Source organism: Protobothrops mucrosquamatus, unplaced genomic scaffold, assembly GCF_001527695.2.
Source record: "Protobothrops mucrosquamatus isolate PMUCROS unplaced genomic scaffold, P.Mucros_1.0 scaffold1223, whole genome shotgun sequence".
In the NCBI taxonomy this organism is placed as follows: domain Eukaryota; kingdom Metazoa; phylum Chordata; class Lepidosauria; order Squamata; family Viperidae; genus Protobothrops; species Protobothrops mucrosquamatus.
Window position 1 is genome coordinate 2111 of NW_015387431.1, and position 19274 is coordinate 21384.

The following is a 19274-nucleotide window of genomic DNA, read 5'->3' on the forward strand; positions in this document are numbered from 1 at the left end:
TTCTAAATGGGATTTATAGTATACACTCCAGTGTTTTCGTAAGAATTTTTTTAGTTGGGTTTTTTATCATGTTGTCTTTATATGTCATCACAGTAATAGTGGTTGCATTTTATTTATTGTGCCATTTTGTTGAAAATATTGGAGCCACAAGAAATATAGCAGGGTCTATTATTTTCTTATAGAAGTGGGTTTGATACAAGGTTCAGAATGCTCATGACAAGCCTAAAGATGCAGATAAAATCTCCTCTCTCTAAATATTTCCCACTCCTTTTGTTGGTTCTGCTATATCTTCCATATATTACAGATAATACAGTCTCAGGCATAGATATTTGGAGATTAGCCCATTTATAACAAATGAATCTCACTTTCAAATAAAGTGCATGCATGGGCTTGTGATTTTGCTATGGATATCCATGAAACCTTGACCATTCAACCAACTCTAGCATGCTTACCATCAATTGGTGAATAAATATGTAAGTGTGTGTGTCTGTGTGAATGTGTGTGTCTGTGTATGTAGCAAAAAAAGCTGCAAGTTAAAATAACTTCAAAGTAACTAATAATTTCTTTTCATAATATTTTGTCTAAGGGTAGAACCATAGTTCATGACACGCAGCTTAAGGTAACACGAGATATCACCGTTTCCTGTCCATTGAAGCCTGGCGATTACACAATTATTCCAACTACATCACCACAAAGCCAAGAATTAAAGTTTCTTCTACGAATCTTTCTAAAAAGTCAAGGCAATATAAGGTAAAGTAATTACAATTAGAACATGTATTGTATCAGACAAAGAAAATCCACCATTTTCTTTATCCTTTTTTATCAAACTAAAATTGAGGGGGGAGGGTGACCAATCTTCAAAATCTCTAGAACCCAAAACCAATCATAAATCCCAAGAAAACAAATCAAACAATGAGGTGGGTAGAGATGAGAAAAAAGAAAAACTCAAACAATATTCAGGAGCTGCAGGAAACATACCCAAGGACAGGCATAAAAGTCTTAAATGCTTATATACAAATGCTCAAAGCTTGGGGGAACAAACAGGGTGAACTAGAAGCAATAGTACACAAGGGAGGGTATAACATAGTTGGTATTACAGATACCTGGTGGGACGAAACCCATGGAATGGACTGATAGATGGATTGTTCGAAAGAAACAGGTCTACAAAAAGAGGAGGGGGAGTAGCACTATATGTAAGAGAACACTACATATCTACAGAAATGCACATGATCAAAGATAAAATCTCCCCAGAATGCATATGGGTTATTATAAAAGAGAAAAAAAGTGACATCACTATAGGTGTATATTACAGACCACCCAACCAATCAGAAAAAATAGATGAACTCTTTGCCAACCAGTTAACAAATATATGTAGGAAGCATACCACAATAGTAATGGGAGACTTCAACTATCCAGATATCAACTGGGAGACAAACTCTGCAGTGAGCGGTAGATCAAACAGATTCCTAACCAACCTAGCCAACAACTTTGTCATCCAAAAGGTGGAGGAGGGAACTAGATGTAAAGCCATATTGGACTTAATTCTTACTAATAGAGAAGAAGTGATAGAGAGAGTTGAAGTTACCGTAACCTTGGGCGAAAGTGACCACATCATACTGGAATTTAATATAACGCAAACACTAACAACAGAAAACAATCCAACCAGGGTCTTAAACTTCAAAAGAGCTGACTTTAATTTATTTTTATTTTTTAAAAAAGTTTTTATTATTTTTTTTCATACAGTTTAATAGTACTTGTTCAACAAATGTGTTGTCTGAGTTTATCATTCACTAATACAAATTTAATTGCTAATCTTTTATTCTTTTCTCCAGCCATTGATAAAATAAGTCCCAAGTTTGATAGCATTCTGTTTCTTCTTTTTCTTTCAACCTTAAAGTAAGTCTGTCCATTTCCACACATTCTAGTATTTTTTTAATTATGTCTTCCTCTGGTGGTATTTCTTCTTTTTTCCAATGTTGTGCGAATATGATTCTTGCTGCTGTTATCACATGTAAAATCAAATATATGCTTTGTTTATCAATCTTTTCTGGCATTATACCTAATACAAAAAAAAAAAAACCCCACGGCAAAAGACAAACTAGAAACAAAATTTAAAATAAGCAAGAAAATGATAAGAGAACACCTATCCGACCTTGACAAATATAAATCACCGGGACCAGACAGATTACAACCAGAGTTCTGACGGAGCTGGCAGATGTTATCTCAGAACCATTGTACTATATCTTTCACAAATCCTGGAGCACCAGGGAAATATCTGATGATTAGAAAATGGCTGATGTTGTTCCCATCTTCAAGAAAGGAAAAAAAACAGACCCAGGAAACTACAGACGAATGTGTTTAGCATCAATACCTGGTAAGATCCTAGAAAAGATAATCAAAAAACAGATATGTGAACAACTAGAAAAAAAGAAAGTCATAACCAGTAGCCAGCATGGGTTTGTTAAAAGCAAATCATGCCAAACCAATCTTATTTCATTCTTCGATAAAGTGACTAAATTAGTAGACCAGCAAAATGCTGTGGACATAGTATACTTAGATTTCAGTAAGACATTTGATAAAGTAGACCACAACCTACTCCTTGGTAAGCTAGAAAAAGGTGGAATAGACAACATCACCACCAGATGGATCTGTAGCTGGCTGGCAAAGCGTACTCAACGATAGTCCTCAATGGCACTACATCCACATGGAGAGAAGTAAGCAGTGGGGTACCACAAGTTTCCATCTTAGGCCCAGTACTCTTCAATATCTTCATAAATGACTTTGATAAGGGAATTGAAGGGGAACTCATCAAATTTACAGATGACACCAAACTGGCAGGAGTAGCCAACACCCCAGAAGGCAAACTCAGGATCCAAAAAGATCTTGACAAACTTGAACAATGGACCCTATCCAACAAAATGTGGAGAAAAGCAAAGTTTTACATTTAAGCAGGAAAAATCAAAGGCACAAGTACAGACTGGGCGAGACCTCGCTTAAAAACAGTAATCTTGGAATCCTAGTGGATGATCACTTGACCATGAGCCAGCAGTGTGCAGCAGCAGCCAAAAAAGTTAATACAATCCTGGGTTGTATAAACAGAGGCATAGAATCAAGATCACGCAAAGTATTAGTACCGCTTAATAAAACCTTAGTAAGACCACACCTGGAATATTGCAGCCAATTTTGGTCACCATAAGATGTTGAGAGTTTGGAAAAAATTCAGAGAAGAACAACTAAGTTGATCAAAGGCTTAGAGACTAAAACATACAAAGAACTGCTGCAGGACTTGGGTCTCGCTAATCTAAAGAAAAGAAGAAATAGGGGAGACATGAGATCAGTATTCCAGTATTTGAGGGGCTACCACAAAGAAGAGGGAGTCATGTTATTCACCAAAGCACCAGAGGGCAGGACAAGAAACAATGGTTGGAAACTGAACAAAGAGAGAAGCAACCTAGAATTAAGGAGAAACTTCCTGACAGTGAGGAAATTAATCAGTGGAACAGCTTGCCTCCAGAAATCGTGGGCACTCCATCACTGGAGATTTTTAAAAAGAAGCTAGACAGTCACTTGTCTGAGATGGTATAGGTTCTCCTGCTTCAGCGGGGGACTGGACTAGAAGACCTTCAAGCTCCAGCTCTATTGTATTCTATTTAAAGAAGCTCGGTCTTCTTAAAGGCAAACATGCATTTGTCTACCTGCTTATGACAAATTAAATCTGTCTAAAAAGAAGTTGATGAATATTTGATGAGATTATTTTAACTAATCATTAGTTGACAATGATATTTTGTTCTTAGGTTTGATGGCTGATATTTGACAGTACTTAATCCTTGTCATGGAGTGGTGTTTTACATTTGATAATATCTGATGATCAATATGGAGTAACACAGAGAAATTGACTATGTTTGGAAGTTTGTATGTAATAATATGTAGCATTTAGCTGAAGAAGATATTTTTTTATTGTTGATGAAATTAAATCATTTGAGAAGCTCCATTAGGAAAACCAAATATAAATCTCCACATTATGTGATATTTTAGTCTAATATAATTGTGTTATTGATTATCAAGATAATTTGACCTAAGGCAAAGCTATATTATCCTAGATCCCTTCACATTCACTTAACTGTGCACAGAGCTGTTGCTAGAGTGTAATAAATAAAATTCCATTGCCTTGATTTATCAGACAATAAAATATAATTTACATTCTGGATTTTCTTTTCAGAAAGTCATACCACTTATGTGGACCTTGGTCTCCCTTGTCAAAAAGAATTTGTGGAAACATCCATAATTTAGTTCTTGGGCACAGATAATGATTTGTGCACTGTTGCTTGATAAACACACATCAAGGTTGAATATGATAACACACTGTCCTCTCTGGATCTTGTAAGCAATAAATAAAAAATAATCTACTCTGATGAAGTTCTCATTTTTATGTGTGTGATTTTTTTTCCCTTTTAGGGAGACAGACAATGAAATCAGTTCACAGGGGACAAAGGTATGTGGATATAACGAACGAATGATCTGAGGATGTACACTGTGTGCAATCTCCAAACTTCTCAATATTGAAGTGCTTTTTTGAGGCCGCAAATACATAAAACCCATATTTGAGGGACAATTTAATCTCTTAGCTAAATTTAAGTTAGATCATAAAGAAATAACAAATCCTAAACTCCAGCCAAAATTGCAGAGGAAAGGAAACTAAAAAATCATTGGCCCTTGGACATCAAAATGTTGCCCTACCCCAATAGAAATAGTTGTACAGCCTTTGTAGACTAATTGATCTTTAAGGTCTGGAGATAATTATCTTCCTTTTGGGCCATCTCCTAGAGGTGAAGAATTTTTACTTTAAATGAAAGACATCTATTATTGATGTTCTATGATTCAGACAGAATTGAAAAGCAGCTGTGGGTCTGAACCCTCTTGGAAGCCACAGCAGTCACCCTGTATTTAGAGATGTAGAAACAAGATTAGCATTAGATTTTATACTGGGGCATGCTAAGTCATGATTTTATTTATTAACCATTGAAGTGACAGATTTTCATGCTGAAGCCTTTGGGAGTATGGCACCTAAAGAATTTCTGCCTTCCTTAGGCCTCCATGGATATCTCTGTTTTCATCTAAGTGCCATTACTACCTGAAGTAAAGTTAGTTGTCACTAGTGAAAGAGTCTTTGAAGTGGTGGCATCCCAATTACAGTAATGTTCTTTCATAGAGGCTCACCTAGTGCCTATTTTGATGTTATCTCCAGGCCACCTGAAGACCTTTACTTAATCTTTTCTGGAATGCTAAAGCTTATCCCAAGGTGAATAAGGCTTTAGCAAAAAGTGTATGTATTATAATTAGATATTGTAATTATATCATGTTTTAAATTCTTATTATTTATCAGAGGGAATTAAGCAAAGATGAGGCAGTATGTTTTCCCATCATCAGTAAAATGAAATACAATATTGACAGTTTGCCTCTTTGGCAGTATTGAAAAACGGGACTATCCTTTCTTCTGTTTGAAATCTCATCTTCTTATTCTCTTGAGATGAATAGGCCAGACTATTTGTTTTGCATTTAATGCCACCGCTGTAACACTCAAGATCAATGAAAAGGGAGATGGAGTACTTCACTATTTTATTCTTTTAAATCTTAGCTTACTCTGAAAAATAGATTGCCTAATTGTCCTTGTGACACCATGCTATTTAACACTAAAGTCAAAAAGCTGCTCCAAATTTATACCAAGTAAAGTGCAACCATTTTATCAACAGTGGAAGTATTGCAACCCCCTGAGAGAGATAGGTTAAATAACTTAAGACCAACTAGAGGACATTGGAACCATGGTTTTATAGCTTTTAAAATTACTTAGCGTTCATGCTGGAAAGGAAGCAAATGCTCTTCCCTAAGGTAGATTCTTCTGAAAATCTCATTGATGCCAAGGGGAGGGGGAGCCATCCCCCTCTCCATTTTGGGTGGCCCTCATTTTATTTATATATATCACTAAAATGAGATCAGACCAGTATTTGCAGCAAAAAGTATAGCCTTTTGGGGGGAGGTATTTTATGCATGAACACAGTGGTGGACAGGCTTGAAACATTCTTAAAGTGCAATTTTTTTCAAAATCTTATTATCCACAGTCATGGATAATGAGATTGAAATGGGTGTCCCATGAATAATGACAGCTATCTGCATCTCTTCAACATTTATTGGTTTCCTAGTTTATATTCAGTCTGGATACTCCCCCTAGCTGAGTGGGTCACAAATAGTAACATAAAAAGACAATAGTAACTCAGAAAATATAGCATCTGGACCCAAAATGCAAACAGAAAACAAAAATAAAAACACAGCCAAGGGGCTTATCCATCACTCCCCAATTTGGAAAAACAATGAAATATTCAAGGGTTCTATAAGGGCATCCAATCTTGACCACTTTAAGCATGACTGGCTGGGGAATTCTGGGAGTTGAAGTCCACAAGTCTTAAAGTGGTCAAAGTTGGATACTCCTGTTTACAGAATGAACACATCTCATTCCAAGGTGGGTTTAAACATGGTTTGGTTTAACCATAGTTTGCTGAAGAATCCACAGCTGTATAAGTCAACAACCTTTGATGTGGATGACACAAGCCTTCTTTTAATCTAGGGGGTCTTGTGAATTCAGTAATTTGCTCTGAAACAATTATGCACTAGCAATGTGCAGAGTCTCTCCACTGTTGCTGGGGTAATAAATCAGTAGTTCAGAGAAGTTAGATATAGCCACAGTGATGGCTAGTAGTCCTACACATTAGTAGTTCAGAAATGCTTGAAGTACAATAATTGCCAAAAGGTTATTGTTTAAAGCAGCTTTCACTCCGTGTGTGCTGTCTGCATCTCTCTCATCACTAACCAGCATGGGCAAAGGGAGTTGTAGTCTAAACCAAACTAGAGGGCACCAAATTGCAGAAGCCTGGCTTCAGCTGATTCGAATCCATACAGTACCAGTGAGAGTGTGCCAGTTTCCTTTTTTTTTTTTTCAGATGATGGTGACCTCTTTGGTGTTTAACCAGCATTAAAGAACTCATAAGTTGCATATCTCAAAGACAGGGTTATACTCAAGAAGATCCCAGCTTTATGGACACTCTTTTGTCTCATTCCTCTTCTTTCTTGCTCTCTAAGTCTGACACTTTTCCCCCCACAAATCACTGCCAGCTGCCCTCATCCCTGAGACTTTGTTGAAAACTTGTTCTTTCACAAAGCTTTCATAAAATAACACCGTGTTGTTTTATGAATAATGTATCATGCAGGCTTTTTTCTAGATGAGGCACTCACAAATGGCCTGGAGCAATTTGAAGTTTGGACACGGGGTGCCACTGGATGGAATTTAATTAGATAAATAAGAAAGACATGAAGGATCGGATAATAGGGCTGTTTTTGTCACTGTCAGGCTTCTGAGGTTGGCTGTGCAATGTTGCCTGTTGTAAATGGCTAGAAACATAATGAGTGAATAATAGTGAGGTGTTTCACGTGGACTGATATTTTGCAGCTGATTTTTATACATGCATAATATTTTTTTTATGCAGGATAAGCTCATCTGGAATCCAGACGACTATGAAAGTGTCTTCTTAAGATATGCTTATCAGGTTTGTTGAGTGGAAATAAAAGTGAGAATTAATAAGGTTTGTAGAATTGAGAAAGGGAACTTTCCCATCTTGCTTTTAAACCATGCAGATCTCAAGGGTATCTCTCAAAATGCTATTGATTTGCTAGTTGTTATGACAAATCAGACAAGGGACCTGGCTAGAACACAATAGATGGTTTGGAGTTGATTGTTTGTGGGCAGAAAAATGTTCCTCAAACAAGCAATTAACTGTAACCCTTGGCTACAGATAGATGTGGCTTCCTGGATCATATTTTAGTCTATCAGAATTACTTCCAGTTTGTACTTTCCACATTTGGAAAGGAGGCATCAGTCAATGTTTGGGTAATTGATTTGCATTCTTTCTGAGCCAAGCTGCATGGGTTCACAGGAGATGATCTTAATGGCTTAATAAACTGTTATAAAGGACTCCTTGACTTAGCCGAGAGAAAAATTGCTGCCAAAAGCCTCTGTATAACAGACCTCTCACAGCTAATAGTTGTATCAGCACATAAAAGGTGAAAACAGCAATGCTGACTGTGAAAGGTGCACACCATTTGTCTTCAGGAGCAGTCAGGGCAAAGAAGGAAAATGATAGGAGTCTCCTGAGTCAATCAAGTCCTTGCTGCAAGCCAGATATTTGCAGCTTCTATGCAGCTTCTAGGGCTCCTATTAAAACTCTTTAGCATGCCAAAACAAATCATCCTCCTTTTTTTCCCTAATAATTTCTCAGGAGCTATAGTTGAGACCTAAGTGTAAAAAATAGAAGACTAGAAATGACTTTGGGTACAGATAATATAAAAACACAGTAGCCATCATATGAATGAAGAAGAGGGATTTCAACTTTTTCCCCCCATTCCTCAAAGGAAACCTGCAGGATAAGGGAGAGATCTAGTCTTGTCTTCACCCACGTAGCCTCTCCCTTGGCTTTTGAAATTTCCTATTCTGTCCTGTCCTTAAGGAAGAAAAAGAGACTAGATGGGCTATTCAGGCTGGCTGGAGGTTTCCTGCTCCAGTCCTAAGAGATTTCTAGACCAGGCTCTAGAAATTCCTCTGCTTTAGTTTTCTATTTTGCTTTCCCATTCCTGCTGAGTTTGTAAATTGATTAATCTTTTGTTGTTGTTTGTAATTATTATTTCTAAACATCTGCAATTCTTTGAACCCCCCAAGTCACTGGTACTTTTACCTTGATTTTGGCTTAATTGAGAAGATGGTGGTCACCATCTAAGTCACTGAGGAGTGCCTGTCCATAGTGACCAGGAACACTCATCTGCTTTTCTCTGCCTGCTTCAGTTTTATTTGTTTTATTTTATTATCTTCTTTATGTGGAAATAGGAAGCTCATTCAAGCAGTCAGCATATACGTTGCTGCTTTTCCTCTGTTTGGTAATTTTTAAGGCAACGGAATATTATGAGAAATCTACTTCTTGAATATTTGTTACTAAAATTAGCTGATTATTTGCCTACAGAATATGATAAAGAAAACATCTCTGTATGCATATTTGTATTTCCCAATAATAAATGAATCAAGGGAATTTGGAGAAGAAACAATATCTTCAAATTAGCCCATTAAAAAAATGATAAAATCTAAATTTTGTATCTTCCTCTGACATCTGTCAAGTGCAATTCTTTCTTGCATTTTTAAAATGTGCTATCTGGAACAGTGCAAAAATAAACAACCAAACTAAATTTGCACTAAAACTACAAATGAAGCCTAGGAAGAGGGATGGGGTAGAATGAGTGGTAAAAGAAAATGGAGCCAGTGGGCAAGGCTGCAAATTATCCCAAATAAATAAAAATTATTTCCATAGATGTAAAATTAAGAACTACTGTGTGAAATAAGACAAAAGGATTCCTATGCTTCAAGCGCTGAGATTGAATCTGGAGTGTTCTGCCTGGAATGGACAGTGGCTTTTCCCCTATTCCTTCAATTAAGTGGATATAGTAACAAGACAAGTTTCCAAGGAACCATAGTATTCATAAGCATTTTTTGTTTGTGTATGTTTGTTCTACATTAGAACTCCTACTTAGATGCCTCACAGTTGCAAAGGATTCTTAATGGCATTCTCCTAAAAGGTAAAGTTCATACTTTATGTCCAGTTTTAGCTGTTATTTACACCCACTTCTGTCCCCTTATTTTTCCTCTGCCTTTGGTCCTATTCAGTTGCTATTTCTTCAATAAGAGGCATAATTGGTACATTGGGCAATATTAACTCTGTTTACTCACTACTGCAGGGACAAAAACCTCAAGCTGTCAGCTAAGATACAATAGCTGAGCTCCTGTTAAACACTTCCTTTGTCTCAGTGGGATTGGGACCCCAGTTTACTTAGCAGAAGGAATTACTGATCATTAAAAGTCAAAATCATCAAAAATCAGAATAACAGAGTTGGAAGAGATCTTGGAGGTCTTCTAGTCCAACCACCCAAAAGACTCTATAGCATTTCAGACAAGTGACTGTCCAGTCTTTTCTTGAAACATTGCTAGCATGTCACCACTAGTCCTTCTTTTCACTAGATTAGACAAATTCAAATCCTGCAACCTTTCTTCCTATACTTTAGCCGCCAGCCCCCTAATAATCTTTGTTGCTCTTTTCTTCACTCTTTCCAGACTTTCTACATCTCTATTCTCTACATAATATGGTCACCAAATCTGGATGCAATATTCCAAATGTGGTCATATTAAGGCTTTATTTATTAGCACTAAAACTTTCAAGCTTCCCATATTCCTCCCATCAATCCTTTCCAGCTTCCCTTACTTCCAGTATATGATACAGGTAAAAAGAAAAAAAATCTCCTTTGGAGGCCTAACTATAATATCCTTTCTTTTGGCTACATATATTGTATGTATCATTTGTGACTGATTCACCTGAATGAGGTGCTTTGCCAATAAGGCATCAAAGCAGAGCTGATCTGTTGCTTGACTTTGATGAAAGTGGCTTCTGTTAATATTCAGAAAGCACTTTTAAATAGTGAATCAAGCTTCAGCAACTGTTCTGCAAGTAAGAACTGGGGCCCTTTGAAGTAGTCCTCCACTTGAACCTTCACCACAAGACAATGCCTCTTGAAAGGTCTGCACCGCCCTAATTGGAAATGAAGATATTTCTGCAATGACATAGAACTATGGAAGTCCCTGGACTTCTGGATGATCTGAAAGATTTATTTGCTCTGATCTAATTTTAATTGGCCCCAATATTGTCTAGCAATCATAATGCACTGGTTTATCCAGGATTTTGCTGGTTAACGCTTACTGCAGGTGTAGAGTCCCTTGCAAAGAAATTTTGCTATAACACGTATACATTTATATGTTTACTTTTAATCCTTTTTATTGTCTTGCTTGTTTTATGTTTTACTGAAATGTGTGTTATTCTTTTTTCTGCGCATAGCTTGGAGATCCTGTAGAAAGAATAGAATAATAAGAATAACAATAAGAAGAATTTAGTATTCTGCATTTTAACTCAAGGGGTTACCAGATGCTACTTTCCAATTTCTTCTATCTCACTAATTAAGATTTACACAGTAAATATTGACTTTAGATTTGGTTGTGAATTTTATATTATTGAGTCATAATTTTTTAACCCTGAAAAAATGGGCTAGAAATGTATTCAATATTATACAAATATGCCCACAACATTACTATAAAAATGGTATTTCAGGCTGTCATAGGAATAGACAGACAGACAGACAGACAGACTTATATTACCCAGAGAGTTCTCATACATAAGTTTTTTTTCTTTTTTGTCTGGTTAGTTCTTTTCCCTTCTGTTCCCTTTTTTGTTTCTCCTCTCCCCCTCCATTTTTATATCTCTTTCCACTATAGTTACCTTTCTCTTTTGCTCTGGCTCCATCCTGCTTACACCCCCCCCCCCCCACAATTAACTTCTTGCTATTCCTGCTGGAAGGAAGGAGGGGGATCTTTCTAGAGCTACTTGAAGGTTTCTGTATTTGTGCATGAAAGAAACCATGGTTATCATATGTGAGGATGTTGTACATTGAATGATTTGTTCTATAGATAAATAAATTCAATAAATAGTGTAGTTATTAATCCAAGTATAAGTAGTCCTTGACTCACAACCATTTGCTTAGAAGTACAACAGCACTAAAATAATTGACTCACAACTAGTCTTTGCACTTACGACCATTACAGCATTTCCAGGGTCATGTAATCAAAATTCAGGCACTTGCGAACTGACATGTATTTGTTATATTTTTCAATCATACTCTTTCTCAAACTCTCTGTGATACACAAGGCATGACCCAGCTCTTTCCCAGATACTCATGTATTTCACAAAATAATGCACTGGTTTATCCAGGATTTTGCCGGTTAACACTTACTGCAGGTGTAGAGTCCCTTGCAAAGAAATTTTGCTATAACACGTATACATTTATATGTTTACTTTTAATCCTTTTTATTGTCTTGCTTGTTTTATGTTTTACTGAAATGTGTGTTATTCTTTTTTCTGTGCATAGCTTGGAGATCCTGTAGAAAGAATAGAATAATAAGAATAACAATAAGAAGAATTTAGTATTCTGCATTTTAACTCAAGGGGTTACCAGATGCTACTTTCCAATTTCTTCTATCTCACTAATTAAGATTTACACAGTAAATATTGACTTTAGATTTGGTTGTGAATTTTACATTATTGAGTCATAATTTTTTAACCCTGAAAAAATGGGCTAGAAATGTATTCAATATTATACAAATATGCCCACAACATTACTATAAAAAATGGTATTTCAGGCTGTCATAGGAATGGACAGACAGACAGACAGACAGACTTATATTACCCAGAGAGTTCTCATACATAAGTTTTTTCTTTTTTTGTCTGGTTAGTTCTTTTCCCTTCTGTTCCCTTTTTTGTTTCTCCTCTCCCCCTCCATTTTTATATCTCTTTCCACTATAGTTACCTTTCTCTTTTGCTCTGGCTCCATCCTGCTTACCCTCCCCCCATTAACTTCTTGCTATTCCTGCTGGAAGGAAGGAGGGGGATCTTTCTAGAGCTACTTGAAGGTTTCTGTATTTGTGCATGAAAGAAACCATGGTTATCATATGTGAGGATGTTGTACATTGAATGATTTGTTCTATAGATAAATAAATTCAATAAATAGTGTAGTTATTAATCCAAGTATAAGTAGTCCTTGACTTACAACCATTTGCTTAGAAGTACAACAGCACTAAAATAATTGACTCACAACTAGTCTTTGCACTTATGACCATTACAGCATTTCCAGGGTCATGTAAACAAAATTCAGGCACTTGCGAACTGACATGTATTTGTTATATTTTTCAGTCATACTCTTTGTCAATCTCTCTGGCATGACCCAGCTCTTTCCCAGATACTCATGTATTTCACAAAATATTGTGAGCAATAATTACGCTAGACTCCAATTTTCCTGATTTCAAGGTAAGCCATTTCTGTGTGGTGTGACTTCTAACCCCCATTCTTGATGTATGTTGCTTTTTTATTTCTCTGCTTATAGATCTAATGGCTAGCCTGGGATCTGGAGATGGATTCAGCTTTGATTCATGCAAAAGCCTTTTAGCTCTGATGGATGTATCTTTTCAACAAATGCAATAAACCTTCCTCGTGCTCCCCTTTCCTTGCTTTGCTTTGAGTTATAGGTGTGCTGAGTTTCCCATTGCACAAGCCCTGAGAATAACTACTTACTGCCAAGAATTTATGAAGAAATGCTATGAATTGCCGTAATCTTCATCTTTGAGCTTTTCTCTCTGCCACAGATTTTTACATGGAAGGAGAAGAAGTTCACAATAATCATAATAATCCTCCCTGAACATCACTTTTTTCAGTTTCAGAAAACACCAATCCACCCCAAAGTAAAACAAACAAACAAAAAATGGTTGTATTTGTACTAATACATTATTGGGGGGGGGATATTTAATCTTCCATCCTATATAAAAGCTTTCATTAAGGAACCAACCACAGATGGATTGGTTGTATATTAATAAAAACATCAGACTAAATGGGGATCCCAATTAATAACATTTTGACATTTAATCAATCCAATTGTCCTTACAACATTTCAGTGATTCTGTATCATAGAAAGGCCATATAGGCCACCCAGTCCAACTTCCTGCTCCACAAAAGAATCCAACTTAAAGTTTATGTAACAGATGGCCTCTGCTTGAACATGCGGTCAAGAGAAGGTTCTCTCACCATTTTTTTAAAAAAAATATTTGAGATATTCCTAATTTTCAACTTGAAACTGATTTCCTCTGCCACATATTCTTGTTTTGTCCTGGGATGGTATAAAATAGGCTTTGGGAGTCTTCTGTGTTATCCAGTTTCCAGGTCTGTCTGTCTGTCTGTTTAGCAAATTTCAATCCTGCCTCAATCTAATGTCTTCCTTCTTCTCTTCATAGGACTCAGTTTGTAATTTTGTGATAATTGTTCCAATTTATCTGAATGCTTCTTAATGTTTAGTGAGCTAGTTGGATACAACTAGCTCACTAAACTAGCTGATTACTGAGCTAGTTAGGATTCAATGTACAAAAGAGAGTACCAATAGAAGAATGCAGAAAATACAGAAAAAAAACATACCTCTGTGGCTGTATCTTAAACCTCCATTTAATCGCCTTTGGAGCTACCCTATTCCAGTGCCTGATACATGGTTTGTAGCTAACTACATTTTCTGTCACTTTTTTCACAAGTACTATCAGTAAACCAGATATCCTCCATTCTATACCTGTATGTTTGATTTCTTTTTCCCAAGTGAAGAACACATTTCTGTTAACTTTCATTCTGTTATTTTCAGCCTGTTCTGCTAATTTAGAAAGACTGTTTTGAAATAGGTTTCCATTTTCTAACGTATTATCTATCTCATCCAAATGTGTGTGGTCTACAAAAGTGAGAAGCATTCCCTTCAGTTCTTAATCAAAGTAATGTTGGAGAATACAGGAACCTATATTGACCCTTGTGGTATTTCATGTGATACCTCATTGATAAGAAACCATTGACAAGCACTTCCTATTTGAACTAATTTTGCATCTACCCAATTACCATCAAGCCAGACATAACTGGCTTGCTAATCAGAATGACTTGAAGTACTTTGTCATGCCTTTCTGAAGTAAATAGATGGTAGATTTATAGCATTCCTACAATGAAAGTGCCAGATTTAAAAAAAACAAAACAGATAAGCTTAGTTTGGCAAGATTGTTTCTTACAAATCCAAACTAGATTGTTTTCAAAATACTTATAAAGAAATCTCACTATTAAGAATCTTAAAAAGAATCTTATTAGTATTATTACTAGTTCCCTGGGTTCATCTTTCTCTCTTTTCTGAATAAATGAGCATCATTTCCCTTCTTCCATTGACCTGGAATTTTATCAATGCCATGATCTCCAAAAGATAGGAAAATAATAACGATAATCATTCCTTTCATCCATGCAGTGATATTGGCAGGCTCTACCTATCAAGTAGCATAGGTGGGTGTGGAAAGTTGCAAGTACATCAGATAGTTGAAGAAGAAAAAAGGGCATTGGAAAAGTATATGAAGGATAATGAAGAAGATGCCCTGAAGCTAATACATCCTTACTGAATACTGAAGAGACCAAACTAGTTGACAAGAAAGACAAAATAAGAATAGAAAAAAGACAAAGCATTATCTGATCAGTACATAAAAAATTAGCAGGCAAAGGAGATAACACAAGACCTGGAAATGGCTAAGAGCAGGAAAGTTGAAGAAAGTGACACACGGGGGATAACTACACACAATGGCAGGACAAAGTAGCAACAATAGTGTATTGGAATACCTGCAAGAAGTACCATTTGCCTGCAAGAAAGAACTGCTGGGACCACAAAGTAAAATAATAGAAAAGGGAGACCCTAAAGTACTCTGGGATTTTAAAATTCAAACAGACAAGTACCTGCCATATAACACTGCAGACTTAACAATTGTCAATAAGAAAAGACAAAAAAGTTTGGATAGTGAAGTTGTAATACCTGGACACAGCAGAAGGGAAACAATTGGAGAAAATAACAAAATACAATGATATGCAAATATAAGTAGAAAAGCTGTGGCAAAAGAAAGCAAAGATAGTATTAATAGTAATAGCACCTTAAGTGCAATCCCAAATCTTCTGGAGCACCACTTGAATACCATCAGCTTTGATGAATTCACCATCACTCAATAGCAAAAAGCACCTTTACTTGGAACAGTGATGTAACGATATCTTTAACAACATCTGCTTATCCCAGATCCTTGGGAATGGTTCAATCTAAGTCTAATATCTGGCTGACTATGAAAATAACCATAATATTAATAATTTATTAAATGTGTCTGGCACCCAACTTCCAGTGACTCTGGGTAGCTATTTTAACAATTTATTGCACCTTCCTTTTACAGTATTTCTTTAATCAGACTGATCTGATAATGTTTAATATTCTGCTGCATTTTCTAAGCTTGGAATAAAAAAAATCAGTACCTTCAAACTCAAGGTTAAAAAAGATAGAATGGATGCAGTCAAAATTGCCTCATCCTGACAGACAGGCAGTCCTAGCCTTGAAATGTTTATTTAGAGCTCTGACAATGAGTAAACCTTTAAACAATTATGTAAAAGTCTAGAGTGGAAGGCAAATTTAAAGGGCTTCTGCGACCACCATTAATTGCCTCAGTCACATACTGGAAAGTAAAGAGATGTTCAAACATTAGCTCCAAAATTTGGTGGCGTGCTTCATTATTACCTAATGTGTTGTCCTCATGGTTGAGTAATGGTCTTTTCTACTTGCTTCTCTCTCTTTTAATTTCTTTCTGAATTGCCTCTGTCTCTGTCTGTCTCTGACTCTGTCTCTGACTCTGTCTCTCTCTCTCTCTCTCTTTGCTGCAAAATCAAATTTGAAAATACTTCAAAGAATATTTGCTGTTAGAACAGGAAAAAATAGGAGACACTTGGAAGACACTGCACTGAATCCCTTACTCTGTACTGTGGATTAGGGAGTTGTGTAGGTTTCTTCCTGCTGTTACAAATCCTGCTGAATTAAACAACAGACAGATAGATGGGCAGCAGTCTCTGGCCAGTGAGGAAAGCCAGAGGCATTCTCGTAGGGAGCTCAGCAGATCAGATATATGAGCTATCACACATCCAGGTCTGCTGTTTGAGGCATATGGTATTTGTCTCTTAAGCAGTCTGATCCATCTCCTATTTAAAAACACACAGAGAGAAGTGTTACCTGCTGGATGGAAAGCAAATATCTCAAGTAGATTCTCCTCAAGTTTTTGCTCTGTACATGGAGAGGCTGATGTGTTTTACTTTGTTTTGGTTAGAGAGGCATTAAAACCCATATTTATTCTCAGTTATTCTCCGTTTAGAAAGAATTGTGTCACATCATAGGTAGTTAATAAGGCAAAAATACAGATTCTGATACTTCTCCAAGGTGAGCATCAGTGTTTCCTCAGTTTATATCTATTCCTCAGTTATATCTATGGCTTCATATATATATCAAACCTGATTTAAAACTTGACCATAAATTCAGATAAATGCTAATGGAAAACTTTCACTCCAAGAATTTAAAAGACTGTGGAGAGCTTTCAAGAAATATGAGGTATGTATGCAATTTATTCACTTAGTTTCTTAACTGTTGCCATGACTATCTTTTTATCCTGTTATTTGTTAAACTGTTAATAATATTATATTATTAAACTAAGTATATTTCAGTTCCCAGTCTTTGTGTCATTAAAAAAATGTTCCATAGTAATTACAAATAGATTTTTTCCTGTTTTAATATATTATCTTAAATATAAATATTTTTCAGGATATATTTGGAAGAGAGGATGAAAATAATTCTGGATTCCTAACTGTTTCAAATTTGCAAAGAGTTGTGCAAAAAACAGGTAGTTTGATAACTTTGAATATATTTTCAAGGACATAGGTTTATTTTTGAAGTCTGATACATTTTAAAGAAGAAATAAATAAACAGAAATCAACAGGGTAGCTTTTTCCTCTGTTCCAGTTTTTTAAAATGGAAAGTCATTGATTTCAATTTTCCTCTAATTTTCACTCATTTCCATGGAAGGCAACTTCAAAATTCTTTGTCTTAACACTGCCATCTACTGAACAATAAAGTAATTTCAAAGAAAATCTTTTATTTGCAGTTTCATGTTCACTTCCTCAGTTTCTGAGTTGTAACTGAATTGTTTGGTGGATGCATTTATATATGCAATCTGTCATACTGTACAGAAGATGCTACTATCCACTAATGTACTTTTAAGAGGAACATTTACAAGTCCAGATGGCAGTGCAAGTTACAGTATTGATTTCCTGTGTGAGGAAGTAAAAAGGAAAAGTATAATCAAATGCCAGAGAGAAGGAGGAGGAGACTGATGACAAGGAAGAAGGCAGGAGGAAACTGTTAGTCCTCAAAGAGTACTATGATTTTTATCATTAATGTACGGCATCAATAGAGATGAAAGGAGGGTATTGTGATAATCAAAGCAATACAGTATCATCCTGAATGTTAAACTCCATGCTGTGCAGTCCTTAAAGGCAAGCAGCAAACACTATAGTCAATGAACTGAAGAAAAGTTTCTATTTGCATAAAAAAATACTAAGGCAAATATAGCAAAGTCTGCTTCTTTTGCTGAAACAGTGGAAAGCATAACCCCAAATAAGATTCTTTTCCTGTTCTCCATTTAGCAAATATTCTAGGCTTCTTAGAAGAGAAACCATCAATCTGGTTAATACTGTACCTCAAGGCTATCTATCTGAGTAAAATCATTTAAAAAATAGTACTTGTTTGGCGTTGATTATGGATTACATGTCAAACACCCTCCCACCCCTACTGCTTTCTTTTAGAAATAAGCAGAATTATAGTTCCAAATTCCATAATACATCAGATTTGCTACAAAGGGAAGCCAATATCTGATTTCCCTACTGGATTCTGAGGTCAGGTCTTCCTGTTATGGAAACTTTGACATTGGGAAGGGTGACGCTGGAGCCCAGAAAAATTTAGAAGTTGAGATATTTGAAGAAGTTTTTGGTTTTTGGACAGTTTTATTAGTGATTTTTATTGTTTGATATTTTATTGTAGTTGCTTAGGGTTATGATATATAAGATGGGTCTTGTAAAGAAACAAATAAAGATTGGAAAAATATACATGTTATCTACAAAGCCAAAGGATTTTAAACCTATCCTCACACCCCACATTCCCACTCCCAAATGCAGGAAGTATTTAAACAAACCCTAGAATTCATACCCTCTCAAGCTTGCAATGGGGAAGGAATTATATAAAGCAACTATAACAACAGGAAGTGAGCTGAGCAGCACAATTGTATTTCACTGTCATTTCTTCTATGTTAGGGTACTGAGTGACATGAAGTTTCTTCTATATCAGAGCACACAGAATTTCCAAACTGAATATTAGAATATGCTCTGCACCAAGGTTTTTAGACATATGCATTCACAAAACAGATCCATTGAAATATTGGAATTTAGTACATTACTAACAGAGGATCCCAATGATTTTGATAGATTGTTATTCCAAATCTATCAGGTAAAACCTTTATTTCTAAATACAATGGCCACATTACATTCATTATTGATATTCAAATTTTATGCAAAGGAAATTATGGAACATGAGAGCCAGATTGCATGCCCAGTAATGTTGCAAAGAGTCCTCAGAAATGCTTCTTAGTTGCCTGATCTTTTTTTTTTTTTTTTATTGAAAATTTT

The 19274-nt window shown here is 35.9% G+C and overlaps 1 protein-coding gene across 1 annotated transcript in view; it reads left to right on the forward strand.

The window, feature by feature from the left end:
• Positions 1–586: 586 nt before the first annotated feature.
• The window catches only part of LOC107291901 (calpain-13), a gene marked incomplete at both ends in the record, with an annotated part of 30010 nt that continues 11322 nt past the window's right edge, over positions 587–19274 (forward strand). The window contains 7 exon segments of the mRNA XM_015820949.1: positions 587–750; positions 4456–4492; positions 7536–7595; positions 9609–9666; positions 13069–13142; positions 17080–17148; positions 17359–17437. Coding sequence (XP_015676435.1) covers positions 587–750; positions 4456–4492; positions 7536–7595; positions 9609–9666; positions 13069–13142; positions 17080–17148; positions 17359–17437 — 541 coding nt within the window.